The sequence below is a fragment of the Crocuta crocuta genome, unplaced genomic scaffold (assembly GCF_008692635.1).
Source record: "Crocuta crocuta isolate KB4526 unplaced genomic scaffold, BGI_CrCroc_1.0 scaffold77, whole genome shotgun sequence".
NCBI classification, from domain to species: Eukaryota; Metazoa; Chordata; class Mammalia; order Carnivora; family Hyaenidae; genus Crocuta; species Crocuta crocuta.
Window position 1 is genome coordinate 3,387,470 of NW_027532172.1, and position 14,584 is coordinate 3,402,053.

The 14,584-nt window shown below is 47.5% G+C and overlaps 1 protein-coding gene across 3 annotated transcripts in view; it reads left to right on the forward strand.

Moving 5' to 3' along the window:
- LARS2 (leucyl-tRNA synthetase 2, mitochondrial) overlaps positions 1-14,584 on the forward strand; it is a 236,287-nt gene that overhangs the window by 168,748 nt on the left and 52,955 nt on the right. For all 3 annotated transcript variants that reach the window (XM_077776920.1, XM_077776921.1, XM_077776922.1), the window contains 2 exons: positions 3,233-3,340; positions 5,712-5,871. In XM_077776920.1, the coding sequence (XP_077633046.1) occupies positions 3,233-3,340; positions 5,712-5,871 (268 nt within the window). The remainder of the gene's footprint in view (positions 1-3,232; positions 3,341-5,711; positions 5,872-14,584) is intronic.

Genomic DNA, 14,584 nt, shown 5'->3' on the forward strand with positions numbered 1-14,584 from the left:
TTTTTTTTTTTTTTTAAGTGTATTTATGTATTTTGAGAGAGAGAGTGTGGGGCAGAGAGAGAGGGAGAGAATCACAAGCAGGCTCCACGCTGTCCGTGCAGAGCCTGATGTAGGGCTCCAACTCACGAAACTGTGAGACCATGACCTGAGCCAAAGCTGAGAGTCGGCCACTTGAGTGACTGAGCCGTCCAGGCACCCCTGGAAACACGTTGAAGCATAATGAGCAATTGGAGCAGGAATCCTGTCACCTTGTCAAAAGTTCACTCCTTATGTGAAACTTTATGCAAACCATCAAGTATTTCAGACTTCCCCTGGATCATGCCCTCAATTGTACTCTGGGAAATTGGGCACACGAGCCTAGTACGAAAGTGTCATGAGCATTTCCGATCGTGTCCCCAGCACAGATCACAGGGAACTCTCAAGTTCTAAANGCTTGAGTGACTGAGCCGTCCAGGCACCCCTGGAAACACGTCCCTTTAGTTGAAGCATAATGAGCAATTGGAGCAGGAATCCTGTCACCTTGTCAAAAGTTCACTCCTTATGTGAAACTTTATGCAAACCATCAAGTATTTCAGACTTCCCCTGGATCATGCCCTCAATTGTACTCTGGGAAATTGGGCACACGAGCCTAGTACGAAAGTGTCATGAGCATTTCCGATCGTGTCCCCAGCACAGATCACAGGGAACTCTCAAGTTCTAAAACTTCCCTCACACTTTTCCTGTATCTTCTATATCAGCTATTTGGTTTTCACGGGCCCTCTTTCCGCATTACCAGGTGGGCTTTAAAATCTCCCCAGTTTCTTCTTGGTTACGTTTCATCTTTAAAAGGCATTTTTCAACTTTCACGAGGAACAGTCCAGAAATGGGAGAAGCCTAGGAGCAGTTATTGGAAATGACCTACAGACGCCGGCTGGGTGGTTGGGTCTCGGCGTTGAGGATCGTGCTGAGTGTCCCATCATTATTAGGTTCGTTGCTGCCAGAAAGGAAGGGGACCTGCCCTTATTAAGGCCTTGTGCACTGTTGTGTTCAAAGGACAACTTGAAATGGCCGAGGCTGTCCAGTGCTCCCTCTTCCATTTGGCACGCATGTGTCTGACCTCCGTTTTCATGTCCCATAGCTCTCTGTTCCTCCTTCCCCTGCTCGTCACTCCAGACTGCCAGCCCTGCCGCAGGAGGGGTCACCGTGTCACTGAGCAGCCAGAAACCTGTTCCACTGCAGCGCTGTTCCTTGCACCTGCGGTGGGCATACACCCCCTTCCCCCGCCATGATAGAATTTGCTCGTCCCCACCTTTCATTCCCTCCCCTGCTCCATGTGCCCATTTCAAATTCTCCCTTGTTCTCCTGCCTGTCTGTCCTTTTCGGAGCCTTGTTCTCCTCCCCTGTGGCTCCTGTGACTCTCCTTCTCCTCAGGGGGTCCATCTACTCATCTCTTCTTGTGTGTCTCCCCGTCCCTCACTCTGCTCCTTTCTTCCCTGCCTTCCCGCTATCTTCCTGTTCCCCTTGCCCCGTGTCCAGGACCCGTATCTCACCTTCTGTGATGCTAAGTGCATCTGGCATTGAATTTTGACCAGTTCCCCGACTACCAGCAGCAGGCTGCCTGTGTGCATTATTTAGACTTCGCGGTGGAGACTCCGGCACGTCCTCTTTGGATCTGCCCGGGCCCCCAGCGCCTAGAGGAGGTCCAGTGTGGAGGGGCAGGTGGCTAATACACTGTGGTAGAGTAGAGAAACGGATGAACACACGGCCGGCCAGCTTGACGAGGTCCATTATTCACAGTTTCTGCCTCAGAAGAAAGTTCTGAATCTTGGAGCTTCCAGACTCTATCACATAGAGACAGGATGGGTAGCCAGATGATGGGTATAGGAAATGCTGCGTGTTATTTATTGCATGACAGTGCAAATCTCTGTGCTGGAGAGAAAGAATGTGAGTAAATGTGGGTGGTCCTTCTGGCTTGTCTGCTCCCACAGCCTCGCATCAGAGAGGAGAGGTGCTCTCGGCCTAAGTTCATGGGTTTGAAAGTGAGCCACAGCACCCCTGAGTATGTGGGAAGAGGTGTGTGTAGAAGCACTGTGTGAATTGCAAAACACTGGACAAGTAAAGCATCACTGTGTTGCCTGAATTAATCATAATTCCAATTAAGAATTTAAGCTTGGAGTCTTTGGGGCACTTGTGTGTTTCAGTTGATTAAGCGTCTGACTCTTGATTTCAGCTCAGGTCATGATTTCACAGTTCATGAGTTCGAGCCCCATGTCAGGCTCTGCACTGATGGTGTGGGCCTGCTTGGGATTCTCTGTCTCTGCCCCCTCCCCTTTCTCTCAAAATAAATACACATTTGAAAATAAAATAAAAATAAAACAAATAGGACTTCTCATATTATAAATATGTGATTTACTTTTAAATCCATCTGTTGAAGGAATGTGTCTCATCATCAAATGCTGAGGGATGGCATGTAGTTGAAGCCATAGAGAGTAATTTATAGAAAAGCCTCCCTTTTGTCAGAATTTAGGAGTAAAAGTAGACAAAACAAATAACTGTGAAAATAGATTTGCACTTCTAATAGGAAATCAGTGTGATAGATTCTTTTATGCTGATTTTTTAAAATGAAGAGATGTAATATATAGTGTTCTATTTTTCTTTTTAAGTTTTTGAGAGAGAGAATGAGCAGGGGAGGGGCAGAGAGAGAGAGAAAGAGAATCCCAGGCGGGCTCCATGCTGTCAGTGTAGAGCCAGACATGGGGCTCGAACTCACAAACCATGAGATCATGACTGAAATCAAGAGTCAGATGCTCAACTGAATGAGCCACCCAGGCACCCCTATCATGTTCTATATTTGATACAGGTGAGTTGTAGAATGCCATCCCCATTGAGTTGCTTATCTTAAAGTTTCAAAATTCATAAACTTGAACTTCTTTTGCGTAGCTCCCAGACCATGGGAGAGAACGCACTCAATGCATTCATCAAGGATGTTAATTAAGGTCTTTTTTCCTTAATTTTTTTCCTTCCATGAAACCTTGGCCCGCTCAGAATAGAGAAATCGGCCAAACCCATCTCACCGAATTGAGTCGTGCTGAGGGTCTGTTTCCGACCCTGGCCGGGCTCCTCGGATTGGCAGGTGGACAAGAAGGGGGCTGAATCTGGAGCCTCCTTACTGTCCCGCTTTTCCTGCCTCAGCCAGGCTGCCCATCGTGTGCTGTTTCTGAAGTACCGCCTCCCCCTCCTGTCACCCCTACAGGCCATGCAGGACGCGCTGGCCGACCTTCCGGAGTGGTATGGAATCAAAGGCATGCAGGCCCACTGGATCGGGGACTGTGTGGGCTGCCATCTGGACTTCACATTGAAGGTGATTGAGCAGTAGCATCTCTTGTCGATTCCCAAATCCCCTTCTGCGGCCTCGGAGGCGCTGAGCCGACCTGCAGCTTGGGACAGCGCAGCGGCCCTGTCGCGTGGAGAAACACCGCGGGGCGCACACGTCATTTCAGGCTTCGTAGTGGCCATGCTTTTAAAGCGCAAAGACACAGCAGTGGATTCTGATGACATGCTTTGACTTAAGCCATTGTGTACCAAAAGTTCTCATTTCAGGCCATAGCCAGTGACAAACGTTTATTGAGGGATTAAGTTTACATTCCGGTTTTGGTATGGGGTCTTTGAGATGTGTGCTGCCTTGCACGTACAGCAGTCCTGGCCACTCTCCGTGCCCTGTGGCCTCATATTGCTAGTGGCCACCCTACTGGACAATGCACGTATATATACAGAGCTTTCGGCGGGTCCACGAACTCCCGGAAATGATGTGTGCCCTGTTGTGTGGGCGTTTTCCTGAGCAGCGGGCCCAGGGCTCAGAGGGGTTCATGTCACAAAGCAGGTTAAAAGCCAGCAGAACCAAGGTTACCACCATCTCAAAACTGGGCACACTTGACGTTGGTGAGGACTGGGGGCTTCCAGAGAGCTGGCCTGTGCAGAAATACCGCTCAAAGGTCACTACTCAAGGCCCACCTACTCAGGAAGGCGCCCCGCAGCCTTTTTTCTTGTCCCTCCAGACTAGATAGTTGTCATACTGTCGTTTCTCACCTCATGGCTTCTGTGTTTGTTTCTTAATTCTTCTGATGTCTCTTTCCTGCTCAGGGCTTTTGTGCTCTGTTCCTTTAGCTCCACACTCATCCCTCTCCTTAGGCTAGAACTGGAGGAGGGGACAGCAGCCAAGAGGCAAAACTGACCTACCTTTCTAGACTCTTCCTACCGGCAGCCATACTGGTGTCTACCGGGCAGAGCTCACACTGCCCTGTGCCAGCTCCCCTACAGAAGTGACCCCCCCACCCCAACTGCAGGCACGAGAAGCCCTCCCGTAAGAGAGCGGAAACTTTGAAAACCAAATCCGGAAATGACCACATCCTCTTACCGCTCTTCAGAGAAGGTGGTCAGATTTCTGAGTTTCAGTCCAGCTGCGACTTGTTCCAGCTCTCAAGGCCTTCTCATTTGGGGGTCCTGTGCCCCCACTTCAGCTGGGTCTGGTTTCCCCCCACCCCCATGTCGAAGGCCTTTGCTCCTCAGCCAGGGTGAAGGCTGTGGGCCTCTGAGCCGTTTGGCCGCCGTACATGGAATGTCTTCCACATTCTCTCCCATTCTCAGCATTTTTTAATGAAAATGTTTCTGTCTCCGTTCCTGGCCCCACCTGAAAATGAGATGTCTCAGGGGAGGGACCAGGCCTCGTAAGTGACACCTAACTGGCACTCAGGCCTGGTGTAGACCTGCATGTCATTGGCGTGCCATGAGCACATTTGAACAAACGTGTGAAAGAAGGAGCACCTGTCCCCTCTAGGTCATATAATGTGCATTCAGTTGATGCCTAATGTATACCTCTTCATTAAAAGTCATTCCAGCAGCCCTAGGAGCACTCAGTCATGAGCTCAGCTGTCCTTCCTTCTTCAAAATGGTATTAGCCTCAGTGACTTTTTCTGAGTAGAAAAGTAGATGCCTTTGGGCGCCTGGGTGGCTTAGTCAATTAGGTGTCTGACTTTGCCTCAGGTCATGATCTCACAGTTCGTAGGTTCGTGGGTTCAAGCCCCACGTCGGGCTCTGTGCTGACAGCTCAGAGCCGGGTGCCTGCTTCAGAATCTGTGTCTCTCTCCCTCTCTTGCTCTCTGCCCCTTCCCTACTTGTGCTTTCCCTCTCTCTCTCTCTCTCTCTCTCTCTTAAAAATAAGTAAACATTAAAAGAATAAATAAATAAATAAAATTAAAAAACCCCAAATGATCAGGTCATAAAATGGGCAGAGGACTTAAATATATGGGAAAAAAAAAAGATGCCTTTAATTTTCTTCCTTTCTTGCCTTTCTTTCCTCCTTCAGTCCTGGAGGAAAGTATAGCCCCTTTGTCAGGGCAGAAACAACATCATGTTGATGGTTGGTTTTGATTCATGAATGAAGGAGCCAGGGAGATGGGGGGGCTTCTTTCTGAGCATGCTTTGACCACCTGTATTGGGGGCCGCCAAGCACGCCTGGCGGTGGCCACCCAGGCAGGGCTTCTCCCAGATCCTCTTCCCTCCTGCCCGTCTCTGCCCCTGCCAGGGGCCATTTCAGGGCCCTGCATGCCTGGGTCTGCAGCCAGAAACTGGCCCCAGCAGGCTTGAGGAGGGTAGGGAGGAGGGGCTGTGGCCTGGGAGCACCACGGCCCGGAAGGGGCACCGAGGAACGGAATGACTCTGTTTTCACCTGCCAGGTGGACGGGCAAGTCACGGGAGAAAAGCTGACGGCCTACACGGCGACCCCCGAGGCCATTTACGGCACCTCCCACGTCGCCATCTCCCCCAGCCACGGACTCCTGCACGGGCTCAGCCCCCTGAAGGAAACCTTTCGGAAGGCACTCGTCCCTGGCCAAGGTGAGCTGCCAGGTCCAGGCTGACACCGGGATTACACCTTAACTTTGGGACAGCGCTTCACAGGTTCATGGTCCTTTTACATATGTCGTCCTGGATAATTTGTCCTTCCCCAAGGCCTGACTTGGTAGTTTATAATTTTAATTTAATTTAATTTTGTTTTATTTTATTTTAATGTAAAATTTAAAAAAAAAATTAAGTTTATTTATTTATTTTGAGAGAGAGAAGGGTAGGGGCAGAGACAGGGGGAAATAGGATCTCAAGCAGGCTCCATGCCATCAGCACAGAACTTGATGCGGGTTGAACCCACGAACTGCAAGGTCATGACCTGAGCTGAAATCAAGTAGGACGCTTAACTGAGTGAGCCACCCAGGTGTCCCTAAAAAATTTTTTTTGATGTTTATTTATTTTTGAGAGAGGGAAAGAGAGCACACGTGAGCAAGGGAGGGGGAGAGAGAGAGAGAGAGAGAGGGAGAGGGAGAGAGAGAGAGTCTCAAGCAACCTCCTTGCTGTCAGCACAGAGCCTGACATGGGGATCAATCCCATGAACCATGGGTTTGTGACCTGAGCCAAAATCAAGAGTCGGATACTTAACCAAATAAGCCACCCAGGAGCCCCTGGTTTTTTATTTTAAAACAGGATAAATAAAAGCTTTGAAAATGTTAAGTTTACCCTCAGTTTCACTTTGAGTTACTAGTTTGTCTGCTTCTTGCATTTCTTTTTTTCTTTTTTAGAGAGTGAGAGAGAGTGTACATTCACAGGCCAGGGAGGGGACAGAGAGAGAGAGGGAGAGGGAAAGAGAGTGTCAAGCCCCTATTTGGGGCTTGATCCCACCACCCTGGGGTCATCATGACCTGAGCTGAAACCAAGTGTCGGACACTGAACTGACTGAGCCCCCCAGGCACCCCTGCTTCCTGATTTTCTGACCGAAAGCTCAATTCTCTTTAAATATAATCTATTTAAAGCTCTTTTCTGATAGGAATTGAATCTTCTGCTTTATTTATAATTCCATCATCAAACACAGCTATCCTGACAGCGACAGGGAGGAACCTGGCGAGACTGAGAGGAAACATTTTCACCAACTTCATGTTATTATTTCAAAGACTTCCCACAGTGCTCGGAGCAGACGAACAGAGCCCTGCTCAGTACGGTCAGTCCGTGGATCAGGCTGACCCGGAATCAGCCAGGGAGGGGTTGCTGGTCAGTGCGGGTTTGGAGAGCTCCTGTGCATTAGTCAGGATTCTGTGGTTGTACGCCGCAGAATCCATCTCTGTCCAGAACATGCTGGAGGCTGTGGGAAGCATGCTGACTAGCAGGAACCAGTCTGGAAGAAGACCTGACCCAGGGCGGCCATGTTTTGGCAGCAGGAACTAACAGTGTGTTGAGCGCCCCTGACTGAGTGAATCTGCTCTCACCTCGCCCTCAGTGCTCGGGGCGCTTGGTCCAAGATTCCTGTCGCAGGGAAAGGTATCTGATGGGATAACAGGCCCTTGGCCTTTTTCTTGGGCAAGGGGAGGGCAGACACATTCCTCGTTAGACCACCAAGACTATGACCAGTGAGGAGGGCTAGCTCCCCTAAACAAACTGGGAGGCTTTTACCAGAAGAAGGCAGTATGGACCCTGGACAGGCGAAAGGAAGTCCCCCATCGATTAGAAGTAGGTCTCCAGCTGGGCGCCTGGGTGGCTCAGTCAGTTGAGCATCTGACTTAGGCTCAGGTCATGGTCTAGCAGTTCACGAGTTCAATTCCCACATCAGGCTCTGGGCTGAGAGCTCAGAGCCTGAAGCCTGCTTTGGATTTTGTGTCTCCCTCTCTCTCTGTACGCCGCCCCCCCCACCTTGCTTATGCTCTGTCTCTCTCTCTCAAAAAAGTAAATAAATATTTTAAAAAAAGAAGTAGATCTCTGGAGAAATGTAAATATTTCTATAAAATTCTCTTCCCTGTTCTCTTTTCATAGACTGTAANACCTTGCTTATGCTCTGTCTGTCTCTCTCTCTCTCTCAAAAAAGTAAATAAATATTTTAAAAAAAGAAGTAGATCTCTGGAGAAATGTAAATATTTCTATAAAATTCTCTTCCCTGTTCTCTTTTCATAGACTGTAAATTTCAACCCAGAGCACACAGTATGAATTATCAGGGTCTGTTTGAATTAGTTGACTACAGAAATGTTAGTGATGGTGATGTCAAGTTGTTGTTTTTTTTTTTTTTAAATTGCTAATCTTAAAATAACCAGAATGAAAGATTTCCAGGCTGAAAAGATAGACAGTGTCATCCCAACTTCCCNTTTGACTACAGAAATGTTAGTGATGGTGATGTCAAGTTGTTTTTTTTTTTTTTTAAATTGCTAATCTTAAAATAACCAGAATGAAAGATTTCCAGGCTGAAAAGATAGACAGTGTCATCCCAACTTCCCTTTGCTTAAGATTTAATTGCCTGGGGCACCTGGGTGGTTCAGTCAATTGAGTGTCTGACTCTTGATGTCAGCTCAGGTCGTGATCCTAAGGTCGTGGGATCGAGTCCTGTGTCAGGCTCTGTGCCGAGCGTGGAGCCTGCTTACGATTCTCTCTCTCTTTGTGCGCCTGGTGGTTCGGTCGGTTAAGCGTCCAAGTCTTGGTTTTGGCTCATTTCATGATCTCGTGGTTTATGGGTGCTCCACCAATGTGTGGAACCTCCTTGGGATTCTCTCTGTCTTCTTCTTTCCCTGCCCCTCCCTGCTCATGTTCTCTCTCTCTCAAAATAAATAAACTTAAAAGAAAATTGTTCTCTCTCCCTCTCTCTCTGTCTCCCTCTCTCCCTGCCCCTTCCCTAATTATGTATGCACGTGCTCTCTCTCTTGCTTTTTCCCTAAAAAAAAAGAAAAGACATTTTTAATTGCTGGGGGCACCTGGCTGACTTAATCAGTAGAACATGCAACTCTTAATCTCAGGGTCATGAGTTCAAGCTCCATGTTGAGCATGGAACCTACTTTTAAAAAAAGAAGAAGAAAAAAAAGACTTTTTAACTGCTTATTTCCAGTATGAAAGCCAAGTTCAAAATCAGTGAGCACTTAGGAAGAGCCTGGTATGTGCCAAGCATCCAGGGATGCTCAGGACCAGCCACAGGCCTGCCTTCTTCTGCGGGGTCGTAACAGAGGAGAGCCAGATGTGTGCGTGGTTCGCCCTGGCCCAAGGCAGGCATCACCTGCTGTCATCTCTTGTTATATTGAAATAGAAAAAAAAACCTGTGTTAAAATTTCAGTCCCGTGTAGCTATCTCTCTGTTTTACTTTCACCTACTCAGAAGAAAACCTGGATTCTTTTCAACTGTTCATTTAAAAGAAAAACTCAGGAGCATTTTGAGATTCTTTGTGGGCTGTGATGGTTGAATAATATTTAAAATCAAAAAACAAAAACATGTAAACATCTAGCTCTTGGATTTTGTTTTCTTACAGAATCTGGTGACACAAATAAAATGAGGTCATATTAACAGGGGCTTAATGAGATGATACATTATAAAAGATGGAGGGGCGCCTAGGTGGCTCACTTGGTTAGGTGTCCGACTCTTAATATTGACTTAGGTCATGAGATTGGTTCCTGGGTTGGGCTCTGCGCTGAGCACGGAGCTGCTTCTCTCTCTCTCCCTCCCTTTGCTCCTGTCCTCCAGTCAGGTGCACATGCTTTCTAAAATAAAAATGAAAGGAATATATATATGTACGTATAGGGGATGGAGTTCCTGACGTGAAATGCACTGTATCAATTCCAGACACTTTTATGTGTAAGAAATTAAGAACTTATTTTAGCAGGTACAGAGAGTGATGTTTCATGATCATCATTTTATTTTAGCCCCAAAAGGCTCACTAGCTTCCTTCTCACCTCTTTTTAATAATCTCTGAAATAATTCCAAATGGAACATTACACTCAGTGCTCAATTTTCCTATTCTAATTTTCAGAGTGGAAATATTCTTTTTGCAGATGTCAACATAGTCAAAGTCTCCAGATTAGTTTGCACGTCAAGTCTTTTGCATGTCAAGACTCTGGATTTTGACACATGGTGTTTGTTAGTGATGTAAGGCCGGCACGGCACCTTGGGCATAATGCGGTTTTTCTGAAATTCAAACTTAAAATCACCATAGGAGTATGGCTGTATGCCTTCTTTGAACTTTGAGGTTATATTCTCTTTTTTTTTTTTTAACGTTTATTTCTGAGTGAGAGAGAGAGTGTGAGCAAGGGAGGGTCAGAGAGAGGGAGACACAGAATCTGAAGCAGGCTCCAGGCTCTGAGCCATCAGCACAGAGCCCATCGCGGGGCTTGAACCCACGAACTATGAGATCGTAACCTGAGCTGAAGTCAGACGCTTAACTGACTGAGCTGCCCAGGAGCCTCTGAGGTTACATTCTAAACCCAAACATCATATCGCTGTTGCCATTTGCTACTGCCAACTGGCTCAAATCAGGCGAGTGGCTTGGTTTTTCCCTCCAATGTCGGGTTTTGAGGGTGACTGGTGACCGCTGAAAGTCGGGGTAGCACGCGGGTGTGACCAAATGGACCCCTTGCGGGAGTTTACATTCTCAAACACGAGTCTTTGCGGCTGCTACATTGATTTCTGCCCATCAGCTCCTGCACTGGCACAGGGTGGCCAGAGTTCTGGTCCCAGAGCCATACTGGGGCTGCAGGAAGCTCACCTGACCTTTGTGGGTTTGGCTTTCCTATCGGAATGGGCAGGGTGGTTGGGGAGGTCCTGTAGGTACAGAAGGAGCCCCGAGGGGCCCAGAGGAGGAGGGTGACGCCCATGGACGGGGAGATGCTTGGGTGGCAGGGGAACAGCGTACCGTTGAGTGCTGGTGAGAGATGGTGAGGGCAGGAGAAGAGCAGCTGGAAGCCCGAGCAGCTGGAAGCCCGAGCAGCTGCCCAAAGTTGGGGGGCCGCTAGGGCAGAGGCCGGGGCCACCGTCCCGATTTGTGGCTGGCCCTATGGGGTTGCTCATGTTGTTGACTGCAAGTGCTTCGTACCGCATCCTCTAATTTGGTATCGATTCCTTTCAAAGAGCAAAACGTCAGGTGCTTCCCTATAGAGTTCTTGAAATTGAGTTTATTTCCATCACTGATGTTGCCTCCTTCCCTCCGCTGACCGCCCCTGACTTACATCGTGTTATGTAAGCTCTGACTCGACGGAAGCCAGAAACCATAAAAAGCATCAATAGGGAAATATCATCAGAGTTCCAGAAGCTGTTCTGTCTTTTCCTGGCATCTTTTCTTACATTTCTAATATTAAAATATTCAAACCCTGAGGCTCTGGAACCACACATTTCAGCGCTGAGTCACTGGTGGTCTACATGATGCGCTTTTTGGCAAAAGGGCAAACGAGGTCTCCCTAAAGGGCACCTCAGAACGCCGTTGTTACTGACACATCCGAGAGCAAGGGCTCCAGAAGCCCCGGAACATTCAATAATCAATCACTCGCTGTCATCTTGCTGTCTTTGTGCTTCGTGTCTGTGTGGGGATGGGATGAAGAAAGGACCCCCCGTAGGTGATAGTCTCTTCTTTCATCCCACAAACTGTGCCTTCTAGCCTCTTTCCAGCATGAGTCAATAGATGTTATATGCAGGGGAAAGCCTCTGTGCTTTCCATGCAGAGCCCGGAATCCGCAGAAGTGAGCAGGTTTCTTTGCTTCTGGACTTCTCAGAACCTTTGCCATGTGCTGTGACTGTCTAAGAGAGCATGTGGCATGTTTCACACTTATTTGACCACACAGCCCTGTTTCCACAGAGTGTCTCTGCATGGAGCCCGCTCTGTTGGACACTGAAGGAAAGCCATCTGTCTGTTTTATCCAGAGGGCACGGAAGACCTGCCTGCTCGCGGTGGGGCCCCGAGAGCGGAGGGTACCTTTTTGCCCGGAACGTTTCCTTTGCCACCATTACTTTAGGTAATGGAAATACTTTAGGAAATACTTTAGGAAATACTTTAGGTACTTGGGGTTTCTCCATGGCTTCCTTGCTTCCTGCTTCGTGCTGCCAGCACCTGACCAAGGAGAAATATGGAGAGCTCTAGACCTGGTCAAGAACTTCAGATTTTATTGAATTTTTTTTTTTTAATAGATTTTGACCAGGTACCACATGCAAGTTGCTGGTCTGTATTCGTTACAGAGCTGCTAATTTTTAAGTCCATAGACTGATTTGTTTTTCCTGGTTGAGATATAACACACACCATAAAATTCACCCTTAATTTTTTTTAATGTTTATTTTTGAGAGACACAGAGAGTGAGTGGGGGAGAGGCAGAGAGAGAGGGAGACACAGAATCTGAAGCAGGCTCCAGGCTCTGCACTGTCAGCGCAGAGCCCAATGTGGGGCTCAGACTCACATGCCTTGAGATCATGACCTGAGCTGAAGTCGGACGCTTAACTGACAGAGCTACCCAGGCACTCCCTCCTCCCCCCTTTTTTAATGTTTCACCCTTCAAGTGAGCAATTCAATGGTTGTTAGTATCTCCACAGAATTATACAACCGTCAGTCAGGGTTAGAACATTTTCATCAGCCCAGAGAGCTCCCATGCCCTGTAGCAGCTACCTCAGTCCTACAGCCCTGGGTAGCCACTAGTCTGCTTTCTTCATAACTGTGCTGATTCCGGACATTTTGTGTAAATGGAATCATATGGCATTTGTCCTTTTGTGACTGGCTTCTTTTCACTTAGTGTAGCGTTTTCAAGCTCATGCGTGTCGTAGCCTGTGTCCATACTTCATTCCTTTTTATTTCAGGATAATATTACACATTTCACTTCTCCATTCATCAGTTGATGGACATTTTGGTCCCACGTTGTAGCCGCTGTGAATGATGTTGCTGTGCGCACAAGTACAGATTTCCGTGTGGACGTGTGTTTTCATTTCCTTACATATGTGTCCCGGAGTGGAAGTACTGGGTCATACAGTAGTTCTGTGTCCCACTAGTCGAGGAGGTGTCAGACCGTGTCCCGCAACGGCTGCACTGGTACAGCCTGGCCAGCAGTGTATGAGGGCTCCAGTTTCTCCACAGCTTCGCCAGCACTTGTTATTGTCTGTTGTTTTGATTATGATCATCCTAGTGGGTAGGCGTGTCTCACTGTGGTTTTGATTTGCATTTACCTGATGCTAATGGTGCTGAACGTCTTTGCATGTGCTTTTTGACCATTTGTGTGTCCTCTTTTTTAATGTTTTTTTTTTTTTTTGAGAGAGCATGTACAAGTGTGTGTGTGGGAGAGAGAGAGAGGGAGAGAGAGGGGAAGAGATAGAGGGGGAGGGAGAAAATCCCAAGCGGGCTCCATGCTCACCACAGAGCCTGATGCGGGGCTGGAACCCATGACCCTGGATCGAGACCTGAGCCAAAATCAAGCATCTGATACTCAACCAGCTGAGCCACCCAGGCGTGCCCCCATTTGCATATCTTCTTTGGAGAAATGTCTATTCAGATCCTCTGCCCATTTTTAATTGAGTTGTCTTTCTGTTGTTGAATTTTTAACAGTTCTTTACATGTTCTAGATACAAGTCCCTTATCAGATATATGATTTACAGAGATGTTCTCCAGTTCCGTGGGTTGTCTTTTCACTTCCTATCTTACGTGTAAGTCTTTAGTCCATTTTTGAGCTGATTTGTATATACGGCAAAAGTAAGGGTCCACCTTCATTCTCACAGAAATGTATCTTAAAGATCAGATTGCTTTTGTCTTTATATTTTGGTCTTCATGTAATATGATTTCACTTGATCTTAGCCAAAAGGCCGAGAAGCGATAATTCATGTAATATGATTTCAGAAAGTAGGGTTTTTTGTTTTTAAGCAGGCTTCGCAATTCTTTTTTTTTTTTTTTTTTCTTTTGAGAGAGAGAGAGAAAGAGTGCATTCATGCGCGGGAAGGGGCAGAGAGAGAGGGAGAGAGAGAATCTCAAGCAGACTTCACACCCAATGCCGAGCCTGACACAGGGCTAAATCTCACAACTGTGAGATTATGATGTGAGCCCAAATCAAGAGTCAGATGCTTAACTGACTGAGCCACCCCGGCTCCCCTCCATCCTTCTTTTTACAAATTAATTTGTGTTTTGTAAGATCCCATTAATATACGTATATCACACAAAAAAACAGTCAAAGAGTATTAGCAATAGCAGAAGCTTCCATCCCTGGCCACGTTGAATAATTTTAGGTATGTGTTCCTTAGGATATGAGTTCGGTGGCTGTGACAGAGCCCTGAAAACATAGTGACTTAAAAAGACAGCAGTTTATTTCTTGCCCACATGAATCTGAGAGCAAGTATAAGAAGTCTGCTTTATGAGTCAGTCATGGCCAAGGCTCTTTCTGCCACCCCACTCTGCCCTTCGAAGGTCTTGCCCTCCCCCGTGTGTTCTGAGATGTTGTGCACTTCGTCTGCATTGCTTTAAGTAGGAAGCGGGGAAAGAAGGGTGTGCTCCTTCCTCTGAGAGCATGACCTAGAAGTCGCTTCTGCATGTACCCCATGGCCATGTGCAAGGGAGGCTGAGCTGTGCTGTCATGAGCTGTGCCGCTGTGTGTCCAGCTAAGTGTTCCATTGCGGAATCGGAAGGAGAGGCATTTCTGGGGTCAGCCTGTGCCACAGCTGTTTCTCTGGGGCAGACCTCCTTGTGTTTGGGTAAATACGCCTCCCCTGCACCACCCCCCCCAGCTCGCCAGTTCTCGACGTTACCCTGAGACTTTTACTCTTGCACTGCCTCCCCTCATCTCCCGTCTTCCTCATCACATTTAATCAT